Genomic DNA, 23,091 nt, shown 5'->3' with positions numbered 1-23,091 from the left:
AGTTTTCTTGGGGAAAGTGTTATTATTATTACATAATAAAAAGCAGCATTTCCTGAAACATCTCAGGGTGGGTGAAGCCAGGTTCGCTGAGGTTCTATTTACCTAGTAAATGTCCTCTTAGCCTCCTTGGTGGGACTTACCCAGGCTAATTAACCAGCAGCCCTTACAATCCCAAATGCTGTGCTCCTCCTGGGAGGAGGTAATTGAGCACTGCTTTTCTCAACTCTCTAAGACTGCTGTTTTCTGTTCTGCAATTATTGATTATCCGGAATCCAGAAGGGGAAAAAGGATTCCCGTGGCTTGCCTAATTGAGGGGGTGCTGATGACAATTTCCAGGGAGATGATACTTTGACAGCACCGCTTCCCCACAGCAGCTGTGTGACACATCTCCCTTTAGAACCACAGGTAGCTTGGCTGTGGGATTATCCCATCGTGGAGGGGAAGAGAAGCAGGCTTTTACTTTTTGCATCACTCCAGTCCGGGGAGTCGGAAGGCAGCTTCCTTAGGTAGTCCTTCAGAAGCATCTCATAGCGGGGAATCCGCTGAACGGGCTCCAGCATGTGGTGCTGCAGAGTCAGGCTCCCACAGATCTCCTGCTTCTGCAATGAGCAAGGTTTTAAAGAAACATTTCACAATCAGGCTGGCCAGTCTAAGGAGTGGCTATAACCAGAGCAATATAATAATAACCAGTGGCTATATACAGGACAATAGTTTACTACAATGTGTAGCTATGCACCAACGCCCCAGATATATTTGTGGTGCCATCTTCTAAAATGATGATTTCTGAACCCCAGCCCAATCTATGAAATCGTAACTTTTTGTGGAAGGAGCTAGAGAATAAGCACTTTTAAAAAAGGAAATCATTCTTATAACATAAAAGTTTGAAGATCACTAGTATAAGAATAGAAAGGAAAAAAATCAAGCAGAATTTTAAACAAGAAAATACCAGATTCCTGGCAGTCACTTCAGTTAATGACAACTAGGGTCTGTGAAGGCACACTGTTATAAAAATATTTTACAGATTTTCAAAAGATGCACTTATTTAATGCGGTTCACTAGGCCTAACTGTATTAAATGACTCTGGACTTAGCAGAAACTATTTCATAATAAGGTGTTCATAATGTCATTTCCTCTGAAAGAAAAGAAAGACTCCATGTGGAAGAATGACAAGATCTGGGCATCCTCTTATCTGACTGAAAATTTTAATTTTTTGTTAGGTCGGGCATTCTTCTTCATTAGAGATCAAACTCCATTTCTTAGACAAAATTAAGCCTATATCCCTTACTTTCAGTAAGCTGTTACCACAAGAAAGGAAGAACAAAACATGCTGGTGTTCATATCATACAAAGCAGACACCCCATTAAAATACTCGGCTCATACCAAGACCCAGGCACTGCGTTAAGACGTCGTGTCTGCGTTCACGGCACACAAGCAACGACAGGGTTCCCCAGGAAGGGACATTTAGCGAGCGCACTGAGGAGTGCAGGCTTTGGTAGAAAAAGAGTGGGGAAGACAGGGAGCAGTCCAGGAAGAGGCCTGAGAGAACAGGTACAGGGCAGAGTGCATGATGCGTGAGGGGGCTGTCTTGGTAAAAAGATAAGCATAAGGACCCTGGGGATGAGAAGAAGAAGTAAGATGAGCTAATAGTGCCAGGGACCAGCAGAATAACGCGGACTTAACCACTGTCTCTAAGCACAGGAGCGACACCGTCAGATCTGAGCTCTGCGAGCCCTCCTAAGGCAGTGTGGCTCCAGGAAGGGGAGGGCGAGCCAGCTTGGAAGCTGTTGGCAGACAGGGAAAAAACTAACAAGGGCCCGAAACTGGCATGGAAGCTGAGGAAGTAATACTATAGCTTTCTTTAATAAAATGCAAGATTCATTTTATAAATTTAATTACCTCATTTGATTTTCCCCAACAGATTTATGAAATCTGTTATCTTCAGGAAAATATTACTACTGTCAAAATTTTTACATGAAGAAACTACTTCTCAGAGAAATCAGAAGTGAAGGTCAAACGACCACACATGACAGAACAAGCTTGGCTCATGGGTTCCCTGTCTGCTGCTCTCCACAGCTCATGGTGTTTCTTTATTATATGGAGAAGACACATGTTGCAGAACTTGATAAAGCACCATCGCCACCATCCTCATCATTTAGTAGCTACTGTGCAGCAAGCAGTGTGCTGAGCACCTTGCACACATCATCTCCTGACAAATGAACACACCCAGAGAACGAGGAAGCCAGCTATGATGGCACAGCACACACCATCATATATAGTCCCCGCACTCTGGGAGGCTACGGCTGGACGATCACAAGATCAAGCCCTTGCCGGGGGAACTAAGTGACTCAGTAATACCCTGTTTAAAAATATAATGGGCTGGTGATGTAGCTCAGGATTAGAAGGCCCATGGGTTCAGTCCCCAGTACTGAGAAAGAGAAGCAGGGGGAGACAGATCAAAGCTAAAGCCGAATCACTGAGGTCTGGTTAGTGAGAGGATAATGGCGTTGTCTAATCTAATTCCATGCCAGAGTTGTCAGCTACTCTGAGGAAGGCATGCAAAGTCCGATGGAAAAATACTTGGGAGGAAACACAAATGGAACAGGCTCACTGTCTTGACAAGGTCTTCACACAGCACTAGCTGCTGTGAAGTGGGGGACAGAGGGCTGCAGACCCCCACCCAAGTGTCAGACAGGACAGCTGATGTCACTGCAGGACTGAAGACAGACGGGGAAGGCAAACCTCACATCGAGCCTGTGTCTCAGAGTCAACAGGTAGGGCAGGGACAACAGTCAGGAAGGAGCCAGTGTTCTGAAAGGTCAATGAGTGTTTAACCATGAGAGAGAAGAGATGCTGAAAGGGCCATGAAGGGATGGATGAGACTTGTGGCTGTGGCTGAGGAAGGGCACTGGCAAATCCTCCCTGTTAGAAGCAACCATCAAACTGGGCAAAACTGGCAAAACCACCCTTTCCGAATTTGGGGAATCCCAAAGCATGTATGCTTTAAAAACTTTAGATTGTGGGTGACAACAGTGAGAGGTGTGGTGCTCTGGCCTGGGGCTGGTCCCAGCTGCCCATCTCCATCAGTGAGGGTTCTTCCCAGTGCCACCGCAGGCTGTGATGCCCAGCAGCTCCCCACCGAGGTAAGGAAAGAAGCATTCACTGAGGAGGGGCGCACTGCACATGGCCCTTGGCCTGGGCATCAGCAGTGCTGTCTCAGAGCGGGCACCAGGAGGCCAGCTAGCCAGAAGTCACAGGTGTGGTGACTTTAATCATGTGGTTAAGCACACTCTTGGCTGAGCCGGCAAATAGTCACCTGCTGCCTGGGACTACATGTGGACGGGTGTTGTGAGAAGGCCCAGTGAACTTGAAAATGACCTGCTCTCTAAACGAGCACGGGGATCCACAGGCAGGCCCATCAGCACAGACAGAACTGCACTGGCTCTAAGTAGGACCTACTCTCCTGTCTATCACTGCCTGACTCCTAACAGCACAGGCATATGGGCCATCTCTAGAAAGGGAGGGTCATGAATACACGTGACTATTCAACACAATCTTTAGTGGAGACAGCAGCAATTGCACACCGGAGGGAGTTATTTTATAGACGTACTCTAAGCAAGTTAAAAAACAAAAACAAAAACAAAAAACCAGTAAGAGCCGGGTGTGATGTCACACCCTGGTTATCCTAGCACTCTAGAGGCTGAGGCAGGAGGATCACTGCAAGTATGAGGCCAGCCTGGACTACATAGTGAGACCCTAATCTAAACAAAACAAAACAATAAAAAACAGTAAGAAAAACACAATGTAATCACAACCACTTTCAGTGGGTGAAAATCAGAATCCAGAGTTGCTATGATAGGTTATCACAAATGTTTACTATTCAGCAAAAAATGATGATACACCCAAAGACATAGTAAAGTGTGACCTGGGCCAGGGATTTAGCTCAGTGGTTCCACTGCCTGCCTTGCAAGCACAAGGTGCCAAGTTCGATCCCCAGTACCAAAAAAAAAAAAAAAAGTGTGGCCTATAATGGAGAGAAAAGGCAGATGACAGTTATCCAAGTGCCCTCAGTTGTAAGATGTGACAAAGACTTAAATGTAGTTATTATGAATATGTCCAAGGAAATGAATTATGCCTGAAGAAGTCAAGGAAAATGTAAGAACACTGAATATACAAATAGCAATTTTCAAGGGGAGATAGATATGAAAAGAGAAAAAACAGAAAAAACTGGAGTTGAAAAGTATAACTAAAATGAAAAACTCACTATAAGAGTTCAACAGCATATCTGAGATGACAGAATAATCGGGGAACTTAAAGATTAATAAAAATTATATACTTTGAAGAACGGAAAGAAGAAAAGATTAAAGAAAAGGAAACCATTTCATAAACATGTGGGATAACATAAAGAATATCAACATTTGGCCAGGGATTTAGCTCAGTGGTTCCAGCGCCTGCCTTGCAAGCACAAGGTCCTGAGTTCGATCCCCGGTACCAAAAAAGAATATCAACATTTGGTGGGAGTGCAGACTGGTGCAACCACTTTGGAAATCCGTATGGAGACACCTCAAAGAACTAGGACTAGAGGTCCCGTTTGACCCAGCTATTCCCCTACTGGGTATCTTCCCCAAAGAATTAAAAGAATCATACCACAGTGATATATGTGTACCCATGTTTATAGTGGCACAGTTTGTGACAGCTAAGGTTTGGAAACAGCCCAAGTGCCTATGAACTGGAAACTGGATAAAGAAGATGTGGTTTTTTTATAAAATGGAGTACTACTCAGCCGTAAAGAATGAGAAACTAGAGTTGTTTATAGCTAAATGGATGCATATTGAGGCGATACTCTTAAGTGAAATATATAGGACGCACATGTGTAAATACCAAATAGTATCTCTAGTGTGAGAAACTGAAAGTGTAAATAAGGATGAAAATGATTAAAACGAATAATTGATAATTTGAAACAGGAAAAGGTCCAAAGGTGGAGGAGTGGTGGGAAGGGAAGGGGAAAGGGAAGAAAGGAAAGGAAAAATTATGTGAATGAAAAAAAAAAAAAGGAAACAAAGTCTATGTAAATAGGGAAGGGTGGTGGGGGTGAAGGGCGCATAGGTAATGGGGAAAAAAAAATAAAAACTAAGATACATCATGTTCAGGTACAAACACCCAATGATAAATGTAAATGTACTGTATACCTAAAATGTACCAATTAATATATAAATTTTTTAAAAAAAGAATATCAACATTTATGCCATGTGAGTCACAAAAGAAAAGAGAAGGACAAAGTAAAGAAGTAATGGCCAAAACCAGCTCAAAATGATTTTAAAAAATAATGTACCAACTGCATGCAAGGAAGGTAAACATTATGTACTGCAAACATGTACAAAAATCAAAAAGGGGGGGAGGAAGGGGAGAGAAAGGGAAGAGAAAAGGAATGAAGATGTGTTCTGAACACACACCAACTCCCCACGAGGAATGTGAACATTGTGTACTGCACATGTAGCAATGAAACAACCTACAAATGGAAGAAGCTTAACCAACCCAAAGTAGAAAAAAATACAAAAAGATCCACACCTGTATACATCATATTCCACCTGCTGCAAGCCAATAACAAAGACAAAAATCTTGATAACAGCAAAAGAACAATGAATCATAACTCAGAGGAAAAGTAGCAATAAAATTAAAGTCTGACTTCTCATGTGAAACAATAGAGGAACAAAGAAGTACATAACACATTGAAAGTGCTGGGGTCAACCAGGAAGTCTATAGCCTGGGAAACTACCATTTAAATGTAAGGGTAAAACAAGATAGTCTTAGATAAAAATAATGACAGAATTCATTGCTAGCCAATTTAAGATTAAAAAACGATTTTTAAGGGCCAGGGATTTAGCTCAGTGGCACTGCGCCTGTCTCGCAAGCACAAGGTCCTGAGTTCGATCCCCTGTATTGCAAAAAACAAAAAACAAAAAACAAAAAACAAAAAATGATTTTTAAGGTAGTAAAAGTGCTTCAGAAATGACTAATATGTGTGTTAATATAGTTACAGATAATTCTTTCTCATGTCCTGAACTTTTAAAAATACATAAAATTATGAGACAATTATAGCATTATACTGTTATGTTTTAAACTATAAAGATGAAATACATGATGCTAATAGCACAGACCATTAAAGAGGGAATTGAGCTATATTGGAATGTGTCTATATTTCAGCAGAATTAAGGTAGTATAATCTGAAGTAGGTGGTGATAAATCAGTATGTATAATGTAATCTCAAGAGTAATCACCAGGAAAATAACCCCAGAAGAATTAAAATGGTGCCCTAAGAACTAGTTCTGTAACACAGAAGAAGGAAGTTAAAGAGAAATAAAATTCCAACCCCCAAAATATTATGTCATGTAGGGAATTCCCATTCAATATTTAAATTACATCAAAGAGTAAGTTACTAACAATGTTAGTTTTTGACTAGAGAATCTCTGGAATTTACTATGGTATTATGAAAATGTATCATCTGGGTTTGGTAAAAGTTAATAGAAAAGAAAATCAGGATATAGATATAAAGTGATAAAAAATTTTTTCCTCCTAATCCTCAGCTTGACAGCAATCATTTTTCATATTTATTTATATTCCTTCCAAGTTTCCACCTCAGAAAGAATGGGAGATATGCAGACTGTGAACTCGCTTTACAAATGTATGTAGATCCTAATAAAGCTGGCCTCTGCTGGTTGCAAAAGCAGAGAAAGAATTTACCACTAAGTATGTGGCATGTGCTCAATAAATATTTTAACTCTCCAAAGATGACCTTTGAATAACTCACAGCAAAATAGATTTCAGCTAGGTATCCAGACAAATCTCTAGATCTCAAGTTGTAGATCTAGAAGACCATATGATTGGTGTGGAAAAATTAATTCACAGCCCTGTCCTCTTACCTGAATGTCTTCAATCACTGATTTGAACTGGGGAATTCGTTCTGTCATGTTTTTAACCAATTCCATTGCGTTATCAAATCCCTTCACATATTCTCCATACATCTTAAGGAATGGTGCCAGTTTTTGAAGGATGTCTCCAATTCTAGGAGTGGTTTCCCTGTATTGAATATCAAAACAAGTCATTAAGATTTCTTATAGAATGAATGGCTTAACAAGTCAAACTGAAGTAAGTACTTTTTACGTTCACCCTGTGCTTTATCAGATCCACTTTGCTGTGAGACTGGAAGAGAATAAAGCACTTTAGAAAGGGAGTTTAGTAAAAAGAGATGCTTGGCATTCTCAAAGTCCAGGTTACCCTTATGTCTTGTCTTCCTCAGCCAAAAGAGAGCAGAGATGAAATTCTTTTCAGCTCAAGCTGAAAATGTACCACAGCTGCTATCAAACAGTGAACATAAAAATTTGGCACAGTGTCTAGCTCTAGCAGTGTGCAGTAGTATTTCAACTTCAACTGAAAGGCTAAAACAGCATCTGTACGACTGCCGTAGACTTATCATTTTTATCCTCTCCTCTTACCATTCTTGCATTCGTTTCTCCAGCTCTGGCAATAGGAATTTACTATGGAAGGCATGTATTGATGAAATGTTAGAAAAGATTTTATTCACCATCTCTGCTGGAAATGAGCCTCGGTTTGCTTCTTCCAATAGTTTACAATAAAATACCTGAGTAAAAGAATAAACCAAACATTACTTCAGATTGGTTGGTTAACCAACTAGCACTAAGTTAGGCCCACGGTGGGCTCTTAGTTATTTTTTGTTGAATAAATGGAGAAGTTAATGGTTCAAGAAACCAATCATTATTTGAAATAATGGGTATATGATTTGGGAGGACTATGTATAAAAATTAGGACACAGTGACTCTCACTTAAGGTATGTGCTTATCTGTGGATGTTAAGATAAAGAATATACCTTCTGCAGGGCCGGGGATTTAGCTCAATGGTTCCACTGCCTGCCTTGCAAGCGCAAGGACCCGAGTTCGATCCCCGGTACCAAAAAAAAAAAAAAAAAAGAATATACCTTCTGTGCCAGATAATCTCCAATTAAAGTGAACAGGATTTACTCTTCTGATCTACAGCTAGAGCTAAGGAATATGAAAACATTTTCTATACACACAGTCACTGTGGTATTTTTTCACTTCTGTTTATGTTTTAGATGACTTCTATAGCAATTACTACATACTATTCTTCATTATAGTTTGTTGACGTAAATCTCATTTTTTCCATTAAAACTGTATGTACCATGGGAAAGGAAGATACATGATTTAGTTTCCACAATGGAACTGTTGGTCAGTGAGTGGACAAAAGTTCATTTTGACTATAGATGTTCACCTGCTTTTTAGTAAATAATAATACATGATAATAATGAGACACTGATTGGTAGGGAAGAAAGATCCCCTGCATACAGTAACAGGTACCTTAGAGACAACTAGAAACAGAAACACCCTGCAGTCTTAGCTCTACTTCACAAGGGCTAGTATCCCTCTCCACTGCAATTCTGCTAACTATAGGCAGAAGGAGGTCTGTTCCTTCATAATGGCCAGATGGTTGTTAATTTTCTAAATTTACCTCCACTGCGTTTTCTTAGGATGCAAAAAGAACACAAAATTATTTCCTTAGACATTCCAGAAGATAGGCTAGTACAGTAATTATGATCCTAAAAGTCTAAGAGCTCAGCAATAGTAGCCCAGTTAGTCTGGCAGAGAGAATGGGAGAGGGAGGAGGAGAGGAGGGCGGGCTTACTGAGAGAACACATTTTTTATGATGGGGCCACCACAAAGTCTAGGTCTATAATTCTCATGTGGAACAAAAGGCTCGAACTCCAGAGGCACTGGTTTTGTTTCATAGTGGAATTCCTTGGGAAATAAGCATTTGAGCTACGATCTCCCTATTTAAAGAACAGAAGCCCTCAAGTGCTCCTCCAGGCTCACCCTACGAGGCATGGTGCTCACTCCTGAGACCTCAGCTGAAGTGCCCAGGACCGCCCTTCCCTTGAAATTCCAGCGTTCCACTGCTGGAGAGGGACAATTCATGTTAACAACCAACATTCACACATGGCACCTTCTTTTTGAATAAGAAGAATCTGTATCAGTAGCCAGTCAACCAAGTGTCACTTTTTAATTGTTGAAACAGGTTTAAAAGCTTTTGTTTTCAGTCCCATTCTTTTTTTTTTGGTACTGGGGATCAAACTTGGGACCTTGCGCTTTTGAGGCAGGGGGCAGCACCACCGAGCTAAATCCCCAGCCAAAAGCTTTTGTTTTCAACAGTTATTCTTATAATACATTAAAAAATGTCTTGAAATCATCCTCAAATGACTGCCAAGATGATGCCAGTACAAAATATAATGAAGCCAGTACAAAATATGACAAAGTGATTATATGTGCAAAAAATATTCCCTTGTTTACCTTATGCCAGGCACTCCATTAAAACATTTCACATAAGGTGAAACAAATGAACTCAAAATCCTCTGAGTTAAAAATGGAGTACCAGTTTAAAATGGAGTACTACTCAGTCATAAAAAATGAGAAATTAGAGACATTTATAGCAAAATGGATGCACATTGAGGCGATGCTCTTACGTGAAATAAACAGGGCACATGTGTAAATACTGAATGGTTTCTCTAGTGTGAGAAACTGAAAGTGTAAATAAGGACTAAAAGGTATAATAGATAATGTGAAATAGGAAGAAAAGGGGCGAAGGGGAAGGGGAAGTGGGAGGGGTGGGGGAAAGGAAAGAAGGGAATGGAATTAATATGAGAAAATGAAAAAATGAAAACAAAGCCTTTGTAAATAGAGAGGGATGGAGGGGTTGAAGGGAAGGCAGGGGAAGGGGGAAAGATAAGAACTAAGAGAGACTATGTAAAGGTGCAAATTTCCAATGATGAATGTCATTATATTGTATACCTAAAATGTACCAATAAAATTAATAAAAAAAAGATCACTCACACAGTGCTGAATCGCAAACAAACAAGACAAACAGAATCAGCAATCTGTTCATGTCAGCATTAGCACTGCTGATATCTTATGCAGACTGTGACAGTAACATGCCCCACTCCTCCAGGGCCACAATAAGTGGCCAATAATCAGACTAATGTCTAACACTGTGGAACACAGATTAAGGCATCTGTGACTTGTACAGGGAGAAAACTCTTAAGAATTACAAAATGTTTATATCAAGTGAGTTCACCAATGTAGCTGAAAAGTGCTAAAGTGGCCTTGAGCAAAAAGCTCTTATTCATCAAAAAACAGCCTTGTCTTGCAGTTTCTAAACGGTCTAAATTACTGGGTTAAAATAATATACAATGCCAATTCATCAAATGATTCTGAGGGAAGACATTACCTGATCTAAGAGGTCAAGTCGGTTGACGTAAGCTCTTTCTGTGAGCAAAAGTTCATTGGCTATTTTGTGAAGTTTTTGCTCATTTGTTTCCTATGAATAGAACAGAAATCCACACATTAGAAATGGAATTTGGACATTATTTCTCAAGCAATAAACACCTCACCAAGTAGCCTGATCAAAGCTGATTTCTTACATTTCTCAGGTACTCAACTCTTTTCAGCCATCAGGGAACATCTGCAAACTAAACAATCAATTAGATTTGAAATGCAGTTTAATTCTGCAGCAGTGAACACTACCTTGTCCTCAAAACATCTTTTCTCCTCAGTTCCTGGCACTATTTTTACCTACCTCTCTCAGGCTCTCACCACTCTCTCAAACATCTGGACCGATTCTGAGCTCTATGCATACCACACTTTGCCTTTTCAAGGCACATTTTACGAAATATTTCACATATTATAGTAAGTAGTAAAACAAATCCCCCATAGGCCCAGCACTGAGACCCAACTGTCCACACATTGTTTATCCTGCTTCACCTATGCATCCTATCACCTCTCCATCTACATTATTTTCAATTATATCTCACTTTTTAATTTTCACAGTACATACTTAACCCTTAAATATATTTGTATGGCCTTACTAGTTTTATGATGACAGGGACATTTTTTCCTTATTAGCTGCTCTAGTTCCTGTGTCTACTACAATGCTTCCATGAAAACACTGGAATTCAATACAATTATTGTTGAATAAATGAATGGTATTGTTAAATAAATGGAGAGTATTACAAACTATTGCTGAGCATTCATTACTACTTTGACATGGTGTTAAGCTAAGACCAAATTCTTCCTTTTGGAGAATTTCTACCTCAACACCAAACCCCAAACATTCCCATCTTGGTAACGGAAGCATCTCTTTCCAGTTCACCTGCTTTGGAAGCCTGACCCTTGGCCCCCTCCCGTGAAATCCAGCCAGCTCCCAGGCCCCGCTGCTCAAGATGGTCTGTCTTAGCCATCATCCTTCAAGTTCTCATCACTGGCATCTGTTCTGCACACCAAATGTCAAGCTCGGGTCAATCAAGGTTTCCAAATGATCTGATTCCAACTTGTTGGGGGTCCACCCAGCCTTGCACCTGGCTGTTTGAGGGATCTTTCAAAACCTTCCTCGGTACACGTGATCCTACTTCCCACAGAAAGGTGGGCTCCAGCAGTCCTCCTCTCATTTAGAGAAACACCCAGACCTCCACTCACTTCCTCAAACTTCTCTCTCACTGTATGTCTAAAAGCATCTTTCTCTCCAAACACACCAGTCCAATAGGTCTTTCATCATTACCCAAACATATTCTTGGCCATCTCCAGGTCTTCCTTCTTTCCATCCTCTCAGTCTCAGCCTGGTAAATGCTCCTGCTATATTTCTTTAACTGTGTTAAACTTGCTCTTCTTTTGACCACCTGCTGAATTTCCATTTCTTGTCTATGGAGGCTTCTTCAAGTATTTAAACCCCTTGGGCTTAGGTTGTAATAGAATGCATTTTATTTCTTTCCTTTCCTTATTCTTTTTTTTTTTTTTTTTTTTTTTTTGAGACAAGGTCTCACTATGTAGTCCAGGCTGGCTTCCAACTCTCAGCAATCCTGCTGCCTCAGCCTCCCAAGTGCTGGGACTGCAGATGTGCACCACCATACCTGGCTTATTTTCTGGAAGAGTCACAGAAAGAGACTTCTCTGTGGGCTCTACGTGAATGAGGGTCATGTACACATAAGTCCTATAAACAGCCATCCCATGACCAGAGGGAGGAAGCCAAAAGTTTTGTCATTGATTTTGTCTGGCTAATTGTTATTTGTGGCTGGAAGCATCCTCATTGATATAGAAAACTCAAATACAATGATATATGTGCAGTAAAATCCAGTTAAAAACTTTCAAGTAACTTTTAAGCAATTAATACTTAGAGGAGGAAAAGATAAAAGTACTTAGTGAAATAAAAATGTGACTTCTGAACTGTAATAAGTGGACTCAAATGCATAGTAAAAACATGAACCCTATCAACATTTCAGGGGAACAGATACACTATCCCTCATACTCACAAGAAATATTCTGCTGCCTCAACATGACAAAGTCTTTTTTTAAAAGCCTGATTTACCAAGACATAATTTACAAACAGTAAAATTTCCAGTTTTAGGAATTTTGACATAGGCATACAATCATATAACCAGTGCCACAATGAAGATACAGAACATTCCCAACAAGCCTAAATGCTTCTTTTGCCTTCTGTTAACAACCTTCCCTCCACTTCCAGGCTCCCCATACCAGCTAACCCTGAGCTGTCCCTGTCCAGAGTGTCTGGTAAATGGAATCACAGTGACTGGGTCTTCTGCAACTTCTGTCACTTAGCAAGATGCATCTGAGACACATCTGTGTTGCTTTTTGTAGCGGTACTTTGGTCTTTTTCTTTTTTTTTTGGTACCAGGGATCGAACTCGGGTCCTTGCACTTGCGAGGCAGGCGGTGGAACCACTGAGCTAAATCCCCAGCCCGATACTTTGGTCTTTTAAAGCCCTCAGTTTTAGTCTAATAGCGCTGACATCTGCTTCTAGTTCTGATAATATCTTTAAAGAAAGAAATCCAGCAGAACTTGTGCCTTGATAAAAGAACTCTTATGAGCCAGAAAATATGTTAACCAACACATTATTCCATCTATTACGGCTACACAATGAAGTTCCCAGAGGTTTTCCTTTCCACAATCCTACAGGATCTCAAATAGGAAGTGTATAAGAAACAATCTTTTGCTGACTATAAAGCATATGTTAGCTGAACTTGGCAAATTGTGGATATCCTGGTCCTATTTTGCAAAATCTGAGAGATGACAGCTGTTATTAGTAAAAGCTGTGCCCCTTCCACACAGATGGTCTAATACACACATTAGGTGCCTGACCTTGCCAGCGCCAAAGCAAAGTTAGCAAAAATAACTTTGCTGACATACACTTTAATCACTCACTCACACAGAGGTCTGCAGAAAAGTTACAAGGGATTTTCGCAGCAGAGATGAGGAAATCATGAATTCATGGAGCCTTGCTTTAGATTAATCAGAACAAAATCACCATAATAACAGCTAACTCTTATTCACTGACCACTTGTGTGCCAGACACTGTATTTTACATAAACTGTCTAATCTTTAGAGTTCTATAGCCATTTTTATTAATATTTTACAGGCAACACCACACACACACACACACACACACACACACACACACACACACACAATCAAATCCCGAGGCTTAAAGAAGCCCTGTAGTTTACTCAAGGTCACAGACTGTCAAAAGCGTCTGTGTCAGATTCCAGCCATACACCTGAGTCCACAATTCTAAGTGACTGCTCAGAATGCAGTTTGACTCTCACCGTTCTTTGCAACAAAAAACAAGACTGCGAGGCGTGCCTGGGAGGAGACAGACTGTCCAGAGGCAAACTATCTGCTTACCAAATCCACCCAGAAGTGGGATGTGGGAATTACCATGCATTTTAATTTATATTTTATTCTTCAACATAAATTTCATTTAAGGCAGAGCGTTTAGGATTTTAGCAATAATTATCAGGCTACAAAATTGGGCCTTTTTAATGTAAAAATTAATATAATGGCTTTCAACTTTTACAACATAGTTACCGAAGTGCACCTATGAGTACATTTATGGAGACACAATTATATATTTATATAAATATATATATATATTTGGGGGGAGCTATAGTCCATGGCTCAGTACTCCCTCCCCAAGGCACATAGTAGAAACTAGAATTTCTCTCCCCACCCTGGGCCACTGAACCCTAATCTGCCCCACTCTGTCTTGGAGCTGGCCACGTAGAAATGCTCTGACCTATCTGACCTAACAGTGGGCCTCAGACCCTGGTGATTCTACAGGGGCCTTCCCCACACCCGGGGCAGAGACCAAGAAGACCCTGATGGGAAGGCCTTGTGGGCTTCCTGTCTAGTCTCCTAGCACCCTTGCCAGTGCAAGGAAGTCTCCATAAAGCCCAAAGGACAGGATTCAGAAAGTTCCTCCGAGGTGAGCACGTGGAGCTTCTTGGCTGCACTGCAGCTTGGGGCCCCTGAAGCTCCACACCTCCACCCTTCGCCTGTGCCTCTCCGTATCCTTCGAAAGACTTTAAAGCAGAGACTGCAAGTAACTAAAGCACATCAGTCATGCCTAGGGAGGGGCTGTGCTGCCCTGATGTATAGCCTGCAGGCAGCTCACAGGTGTACCACCTGGGGCCGTGACTGGCAGTGGGCAGGGCAGCCTCACTGTAGCCTCACCCACAGGGTCTGACGCTGTTGCCTGGTAGAATTCACTGAAATCAGTGAGAAGGCTCCCAGAGCTGGCATCCCAGCCACAGAACTGCTGGTGGGGAGAAATCTTCGCTCATTTGGGGAACACATAAGTAACCTATGCTGGGTAGGAGAAACTGATCTAGCATTGGTTTTTCTTTCCGCATCATCAGGCTCTGGTAGATTTATGTATCAAGGATAAAGTAGCATTTCAAATGCTGCGACAAGGGGGCGGTACTCAATTTTTTAAAATAGTAGAGTAAACACTGTTTCTTAATATTTGCCACTTCAAAATTATATAACACCTACTTTATGCTTAGCGCTTTACTAAGAAGTAATTTATTCTTGTGATCCACTGAGAAACAGTAATGTTTATAAAACAGTAACAACCTCATTTTCTTCTATTACAACCTAATAGGGCTGACATTTCATATAAATAATTATGAATTAGAAATAATTTATAATTTTTAGTAAACTATATTTTTAAAAATCCTACTTTTTTGTGTACCTGGAATCAAACTCAAGACCTTGCACTTGCCAGGCAGGCTTGGCGTCACTGAGCTACATCCCTGGCCTGAAATATCCTACTTTTGAATTTCTCTTTAAAAGGATTTTTTTTTCACTTGTAAATTCACAATACTATATTCATATATTGAAAACTGCCTCAGGGTTTTGCCTCAAAACAGAAATACATTATGTATATCTAAACTACCAGAATTGAAAAAGATTAATTCCTCTTTTAACTGAATATACCATAGTAATTTCCCCTTGCTGCTCAATGCCCCCTGAGCTATTTCTGTGTGCCTGCCCTGTGGGGTCGGCATCTCTGGGAGGAGGATTGGCCTGGTTGCTGGCCTTGGTGCCACTGACTCGTGAACAAATTTCAGCATCGCTCCTGCCACCTCACCTGAAGATGCTACAGCCTTGCGGCCCTTTGCAGACCTGGCAGGAGTCTCCCATATGGCAGGGGGCAGGACAAAGCCCCTGCTGCCACCCGCAGAGTTCACTAACCAGGTAGGCAGGGAACGCTTGTGTGGAGCCAGTCGTTCATTCTTCAAAATCAGTGCTATCTGCCCTGCATGCCAAGCTGGGGAGCAGACACAGAGCCAATGAACAAGTACACTTTCCAAAAGGGCTCCAAGGGCAAAACTATTCTAAAATGAATCACATACTGACTTTATGCTTTTTATTCCATTATTGAGGATAGAACCCAGGGCCTTCACACTGAGCTACACCCCAGCCTTTCTTAAAATTTTGAGACAGGGTTTCACTATGTTGCCCAGCCTGGGCTCAAACTTGGGATTCTTCTGACTTAGCTCCCAGAGTGCTGGAATTACAGGCGTGTGCCACCATGCCTAACTCTTCATGTTCTCATATGTCATTTCATTTTCAAGCAGGAAGGTTTTTTTTTCTAAAAACATCTACTCAAACTTCTAAAAGTTTTTCCAGCTTTTCCTACATACTTCATAGACATGTATGTAAAGGATCCAGGTAAATTATGAGGTTTTTATAGGACTGAATGAAATGGTTTTCAGGTCCGGGGCATCTCTACCCAAACCTGCTCTCAGTTAACATATTCTCCAACAGAAAGTGTGGTTTTGTACAGATACATGAACCTCAGTGCTTTCTGAAACCATTTTCTCATAAAAATCTGCATCAACTTAGAGAATAAACATTGTTTTGCACTAGAATTCATGAGATGCATCAAAATTTGGTATGTCATTTTAAATGCCTTCTCAGATAGCAAAGTGTCCCATGTGGCTCCAGGTGATAATTTTAAATTAGGTCATAGTGATATCTGAATGTCACATAATTGGCCTCTCATCTGAAAAGCATCTTAAATCTAATGTGTATTAGACACCTTCATTCTGGAATTATTCTACAAAATTTTTCCCCACTAAACCAAAAAGGGAAGAAGTCATCACAAATGAGAGACAGTGGCAGACTCCATTGTGCACACAATGCTATGCTTCCCATGGGTTTTCTCACACAATCCTCAGTATCCCAAGTCACAGTACTCATCTGTACATCCCTAGAGAAAGCACCTCAGCTCAAAACAGAACCCGCAGAGGGTGCTGGGATATGCACTGGGCAGAACGCGCTGCATTTTGGATCTGGTCAAAGACACCTCTGATGTTGAGTGTATTCATCTTGACTGGCAAGTGAAGAAACAGGATGTCATGTGTATTTACCAAATACACAGCTCTTGCAGGCAGAGACGGTGTTGTAAATACTTTAAAACTATGGAGTACAGCAGATCCTTGACTTATAAACTTGACTGGTTCCTGAGGGCTGGTTGTTAACTCAAGTTGGCTGTAGGTCAATACAGCTGAGATCTAGATGTTTACCTGGGTAGACAGATGCTATAGATAACAAGAGGCAGATGAATCTTCCATTAACCTAATTAACCCAAGTTGTTCATACGTCAGGCAGGTTGTAACTTGAGGGTCCATTGCAATCTATGCCTCATGGGTATATTATACAGTAGATACATGATCTCCACTCCACAGATGAGGAAACTGAGGCACAGAGAGGTTAAGCAGCCTGCTCAGGTTCAGACAGCTGGGATCCAAACCTACAGCCTACCTCTGGGTTCCGTTTCTGGCCATGCTACACGGCTCTCTTTCCTGTTTTCAAAGTCACATACAAACTGCTCTGTTCTTAAGATCTCACCTTTTCATTTCTCTCATGCCCACAAGCTGCCGCTTTAAACACCTGGACTCCATGCATCAGAGCTTTTTGAACTCTCCTGCTTCATGTCAACATCCTGTTAATCCACCCGATGCTGCCATCCCATCTTGGCACCACTGACCTGCTGGTTATAGCTGGCTCCCTCTGCCAGGCTGCTGAAAGCCAGGCCACCCAGCAAAGCCATGAGGCTGTTGAGTGACCCACGGTCCTTGGCTGAGGCTCTCAGAATCATGGTCACAAACTACCACAACAGCTACCTACTGTTTCACCATGCTGCAGCTCCTTTCTTGTCCTCAGGACGTCGCACTGGCCTTTGCAGCTCCAAATTGAGGGCTACCTCCATTCTGTGGTCCCTCGGTCCCTCCATCCCTGGAGAGGCCCCGGCTCTGCCTCGACTTCTCTGTGAGCAACAAGGAGCCCACCCACAGCCACTCTGAACTGTGGCTTAACCTCCGAGTGCTCCTTCTCCTTCACGCCATACAGTCAGGAGAGATGGGCATTTGCGTATCTTGTCTTCTGCCTCAACTGTAAGTTTTCTCTCTGTGTTCATAGCAGGGGCCACCAGCATGTATGTGTCATGAATTTACTCGGTTTAATTCAGGTCCCCAAGTTCACTGAGCTAGTTAGCTGCTGAGTTCCACACAAGGCCTGGGTCTCCAGAGTAACTCCCACTTTCCCTTCTGAATTTTGGCCCTGAAAGCTCACCAACTCAGCTGTGCTGGCCAGCCTACTCCTCTGAACTCTGAGCTTTAGGACATGCTGCTCTCCCTTTCCTCGTGGACAATTCCTATGTCCCCTTCCACTGTATTCACGTTCTCTGGACCCACTTCCTGTTCCTACAAGTTTGTCATATACTGATCACACATCTAGCCTCTCCGCTGCCATTCTGACCCTCTTTCCTGGGCCTCAGACCCTTATTTCCACAGGCCTAATTAAACGGATGTTTTGCAGGAGCCAGAAACTCGGCAGTGCAAAATTAACCTAATTAGCAGCTCGACTCCGTCCTCTCACAGGAAAACATCATTACTGTTTTTCCTGTGTATCATCTCGATCACTTGGTTAACGTATTAGGAAACCCTAACCTGGACAGCTAAAGTGACATGACCCAAGTCACCTAGCTGTTATGTGACACCACAGGGATAAAGACTTAGGTTTTTAATAATTTTGCATTATTAATCAATAAACCATGCCTCCAAATGTCCCAGCTTGGTAGCAGATGTTTTCACTTGGACTTGTCAGAAGCCCCTCAAATTCAGTACATCAAAACCTTTTTGCCTCCAAAATATGTTTTGTCTTCCCTCTTGTAGTTCAGTACATGGCACACTTCAAGCAAGCTAGGATTTGAAAGTGGCCAATGCCCTACATCCAGACACTCAGAAGTCACTCTTTTTTTGTTTCTCACCCTCTGCACCTCACACCTGGATTAGAGCAGTTGCTTCGTAACTATGTTCCCTGCCCCATCTCCTTTCCGCTTTGTCTGACTCATCTTTCTGAAGCCCACAGATGTGTCACTGTTGTCACCTCCATGTTTCACTGAGTGTCTCTGAGGCCAGATAGTATTAGGCTATGGAAAGTTTGAATTCATATAGGAAAATACCTACATCTAACCAAACAAAACAGGATCCACTGTGAACATACATTATGGTGCTGATACGGTTTTTCAAACATTAGCTCAGAAAAACAAGGTGGAATGTTAAAGATCTAAGCAACTCTTTCTGGGGGATAGATTATGGATGGTTTTTACATTTTCTACGCTTTACCACATTTTCTTGTTTTTCAGTGATTAGTGACTTCGTAGGTTTTATAAAAAGATCTTTCAAAAATATTGTTTTTAGAGGAAAAAACAGCACTTCTTACAAGGTATAGAAGCCCACTGTAATTGCCCTTTGCTTACCCCACACTTGCGTCTCTAGTCTTTCTGGTGTTGTTACGAGGTCAGAAATATTCTCTCAAGTGGGGCACTCACTCCCTCTTTTGTCACCAGCTCTCACACCCACTCCCCACCCTGCTTCTTCCCGACCCCCAGCACCTCCCACTCTCCCCAGCATTCTCAGTGAACTGCTTCATAGAGTTTCCAAATCCATCAATAGCTCTAAACTCCCAGCTTACTGCTGGATTGGACTTGGCCACTCTCTTCCTTATGAACGATGATTATTTCCCTTCTTCCATATGTTTAACAGCTGGTATATATGAATATAGTAAGTAAAACTAATTAAAAATCAGAAATAACCAGAAAATGAACTCAGTTTTTAAAAATAATGTTTCTATAAGTCTCAACTTTGTGTATACTTCCTTCTTCGTGTATTAATCATTTTATTATAGAATTTCTGTCATTTTTGGTCAAGAAAGGATTAACTTATTTTTAAAATCTGCCTTTGTTATATTCCTTGTAACTTATGATTAGGGTTTCTATATATTAGTAACTTGAACTTATGTTGTCAGTAACAAAGATTTGATGTTTATATAAACTTCAGTCTTAAAAGGACAACTCCACACATTTATATTGATTGCTGTATAAAGCCAAATATAAATATAAAATATATATTTATATAAATAAAAATATAATATAAAACATATTTGATTGCTGTATAAAGCCAAATATAAATATAAGTATAAAATATATATACATCTATCTTGATGTATATATATTACAATGGTATAAATCTATACGGGGGAAGGAAGTGCTGAATAAACTGGAGAAAATAATCTACCAGTCCAACTTGTTATAATGCATCCTGTATATTCAAAGGTTCATGCCACATAAGTCTCAGTCTTCATACACGGGTATGGCACCATCAATAAGTGCCGCTTTCCCCTCACTGGACTTTTAGACAACAAAAGCTTACTCATCTTAGTATATAAATCAGAGAAAGAATAATCATTTTTAATAAAATTCATTCTAAAACATATTGAAAATCTATCTGCATCTCATAAGACTACACTTACTAAAGTTGTAGCTATTTATGATACCCCAAATTCATCATGCCTGACAGGAATTCTACCCCTGTGGCCCGGGCTTGTTGTGTCCCTGGGGGCTCGTGCCTGCGCGGGTACAGGTGATGTATGTGCCCTACAATATTCTTTGTCTTTTTCTTCCTATAATTTAGGAGCTTCAATGTGTTTCCTTTTAACAATTTCTCCCCTTCAGAAGATTTCATCTGGTATAATACATGATTAAACTTAAAGATACCAGGCCTAGTGGGTGACAGCTAACAGTATCACAAAGTACTCACAATTTTCTTTTAGTTTTGAGGTTTAAAAAAAGTACATGATGGACGAGGGATGTAGCTCAGTGGTGCCGCACCTGCCGAGCAAGCACAAAGTCCTGAGTTGGATTCTGGGTACCAAAAAAAAAACCATGCTTACTTTAGATTGGTTATATCTAGATCACTGGTGCTACAAAAAGTTTAATCAGCCTGTAATACCAGCTACTTGGGAGGCTGAGGCAGTAAGGTCACAAGTTCAATCTCAGCCCAGGCAATTTAGCAGTTCTCTGTTGTAAAATAATAAAATAAAATAGGGCTAGCAATGACGGGGGTCAATCCCTAGTGCTGACCAAACAGACAAACAAAATATAATCACTGGGAAAGAATAACTTTGCTAGAGTATGGTAGAATGCAGAAATTCAAGTAGGAATTCTTTATCTTTTATGCTTGCCAATGAAAGTGATCTTAATCAAAATATCTCAGAAGAATCAACGATACAGGTTCACAAGCTGAACTCTTTGTAAAGCAGTCCTCAATTAACGATTGCTTGTGATATGTTACAATACGCATCTGTGCTTGAACTGCATTTGCAATTCTCCTTCTGTTCTCCATCCCCTTGTTTTCTCACTACTCTTGGTGGCCACTGGGAAAATGTTCATTATGTTTAATATTGGTTTCAATAAAATCTCTATACCCAATTACATAAAAAAAGAAGTAATTTTTTCAGTTGTCTATGCAGTGAAATTCAAAATATTCCATTATGTCTTAAAAGTTCAACGTGTTGGTTTAAGAAACAGGTATGCCAGGAGGTACCATACCCACATATCACAGCGTAGAGTTACTGGATCATCAGCAACAGGACTGAGATCATATTCAATGTACACACCCTGAACACACGAAGAACTGTCCTGAATGCTAACGAGGGCATAAAGCAGAGGCAGCACTGAGATTTTCCGGTCCCAATTGTTTGGTCTATAATATGCTAAAATTTAAAAATTTTTTCTTTTCTTCTTTTAATTACAGTAAAATATATCTAACAAAAATTTTCCTCTCACCACAATGAATAAGTATGCATTTTGGAACCAGGAAAGGTAATGTAGGAGCTCTCAGGGCAACAGAAAGAAAACATCCTCTTCCCATAGATACTAAGTCCTGTTTTCAGATGGGAGGGATGAGTTGTTTGGATCACAACTCTGCAGAGAAAATTTCCTTTTCCTTCCCACATAAAGCCTGTGCCATTACTGCTGAAAAGCCCAATTAGGAGAAAAGCCAGCTATATGACCATTTCACTAGTTTAATAATAAAATCCTACTAAATCTCTCCCAAACCAAGTAAGCCTCTTCTCTGAACATGCCTCTAGAATAATATTTAACGTAAAATAGGAAAAATACCACCCAGCAAACACAATCATCATTACCAGTTAACACATTTCCCTTAATAACAATGGCTCGTGCTGTTTCATAAACACTCGTGGTACGCTTCATCCCCATTGCAAATTCTAGGTTCTCTTCCTTACACCTTCCTTGAAGCACAAAGACCTTAAAATCTACCACCACATCAAGATGTACAGAGTCTTTGCAATGTTCTGTTTCTTGACCGTTTCAGATAATGTTACCAAGATAATGAGTCACTTTCTTCACCCACTTCCTTATTTAAACTTTCCCTGCTCAAGAGTCAGTATTTAAAATTAGCTCACTAGCTGGAAGAAATAAGCCACCGGCGCGCGCTCTGTGTATCTTTGATTTCTTTTAGGGTCAGTGAAAATTATATCCTAAGGTTGATTTTACTTCAAAGTTCTAAATACAATCATGAATCACCTTTTACTCTTAATATTTTAGAATCAGTCCTTTTGATATTCTGCCAATGTTAATGTCCAATAAAGCACAGCAATATTAAAAACTCCTAAATAGATTTAAGACTGGGATTTGCCATTTACAAATTTTCCTATAATTATCAAATTTTCAACTCACACGTAATTATTCAGTATGATCAGTAAGAGACTAAGCAATGGAAACTGCCTTCAGAGATGTAAACAATCTTCTAGTTCGAGGGAAATTTAGTATACTGCTATTGTACTTGTGATACACAAGATTCCCATGATGAAAGTCATAGTTATTAATATTCCTAATACACTAACATGAATAAAAAGCAAACTGGCAGTGCCCTTGTTACTGCCAGGAGTAGCATCCTGGTTCTAATGGCTTGGTCCATGATATCCCACTAACTTTTCCAATATACCTAATAAAATTTATTATCATAACATTAAGAAAATGAAACACTTTAATTTACTTGATTACAGGGAAATTATGAATATACTGCACCAGCAAACCAGCTCTTTGTTAGCATGCCTGTGATCCCAGCACTTGGGAGCCTGAGGCAGGAGGATCACCATGAGTGATCGAGGACAGCCTGAGCTACATAGCGAGTCCCTGTCTCAAAAAAACCAAAACCAAACTACAGTACCTCCCTCTTCAGAAGGATATGAACTTTAAGTTCACCCCAGTCCCACTGCTCTCTCGAATGTTACTCATGGCTGTGGCACTTCTGATATTTCCTACATTTTGCCTTTTAGGTATTTTTTT

At 40.6% G+C, this 23,091-nt stretch overlaps 1 protein-coding gene across 8 annotated transcripts in view; it reads right to left on the bottom strand.

Annotated features, from left to right (window-relative positions):
* Positions 1-23,091, bottom strand: part of Fgd4 (FYVE, RhoGEF and PH domain containing 4) — a 227,235-nt gene that overhangs the window by 25,410 nt on the left and 178,734 nt on the right. For 7 of the 8 annotated variants that reach the window (XM_021236542.2, XM_004855019.3, XM_087200184.1 and 4 more), the window contains 4 exons: positions 10,309-10,398; positions 7,491-7,636; positions 6,918-7,074; positions 461-599 (listed from right to left, as the gene is read on the bottom strand). In XM_021236542.2, coding sequence (XP_021092201.1) covers positions 461-599; positions 6,918-7,074; positions 7,491-7,636; positions 10,309-10,398 — 532 coding nt within the window. Of the gene's footprint in view, positions 1-460; positions 600-6,917; positions 7,075-7,490; positions 7,637-10,308; positions 10,399-20,536; positions 20,557-23,091 lie in introns of those variants that run through there. The other variant, XM_021236544.2, reaches the window with a different exon arrangement.

Source organism: Heterocephalus glaber, unplaced genomic scaffold (assembly GCF_053883595.1).
Source record: "Heterocephalus glaber isolate CG9 unplaced genomic scaffold, H.glaber_assembly_v1.0 deba00001733, whole genome shotgun sequence".
Taxonomy (NCBI): Eukaryota; Metazoa; Chordata; class Mammalia; order Rodentia; family Bathyergidae; genus Heterocephalus; species Heterocephalus glaber.
This window is presented reverse-complemented; position numbering and strand designations above follow the sequence as displayed.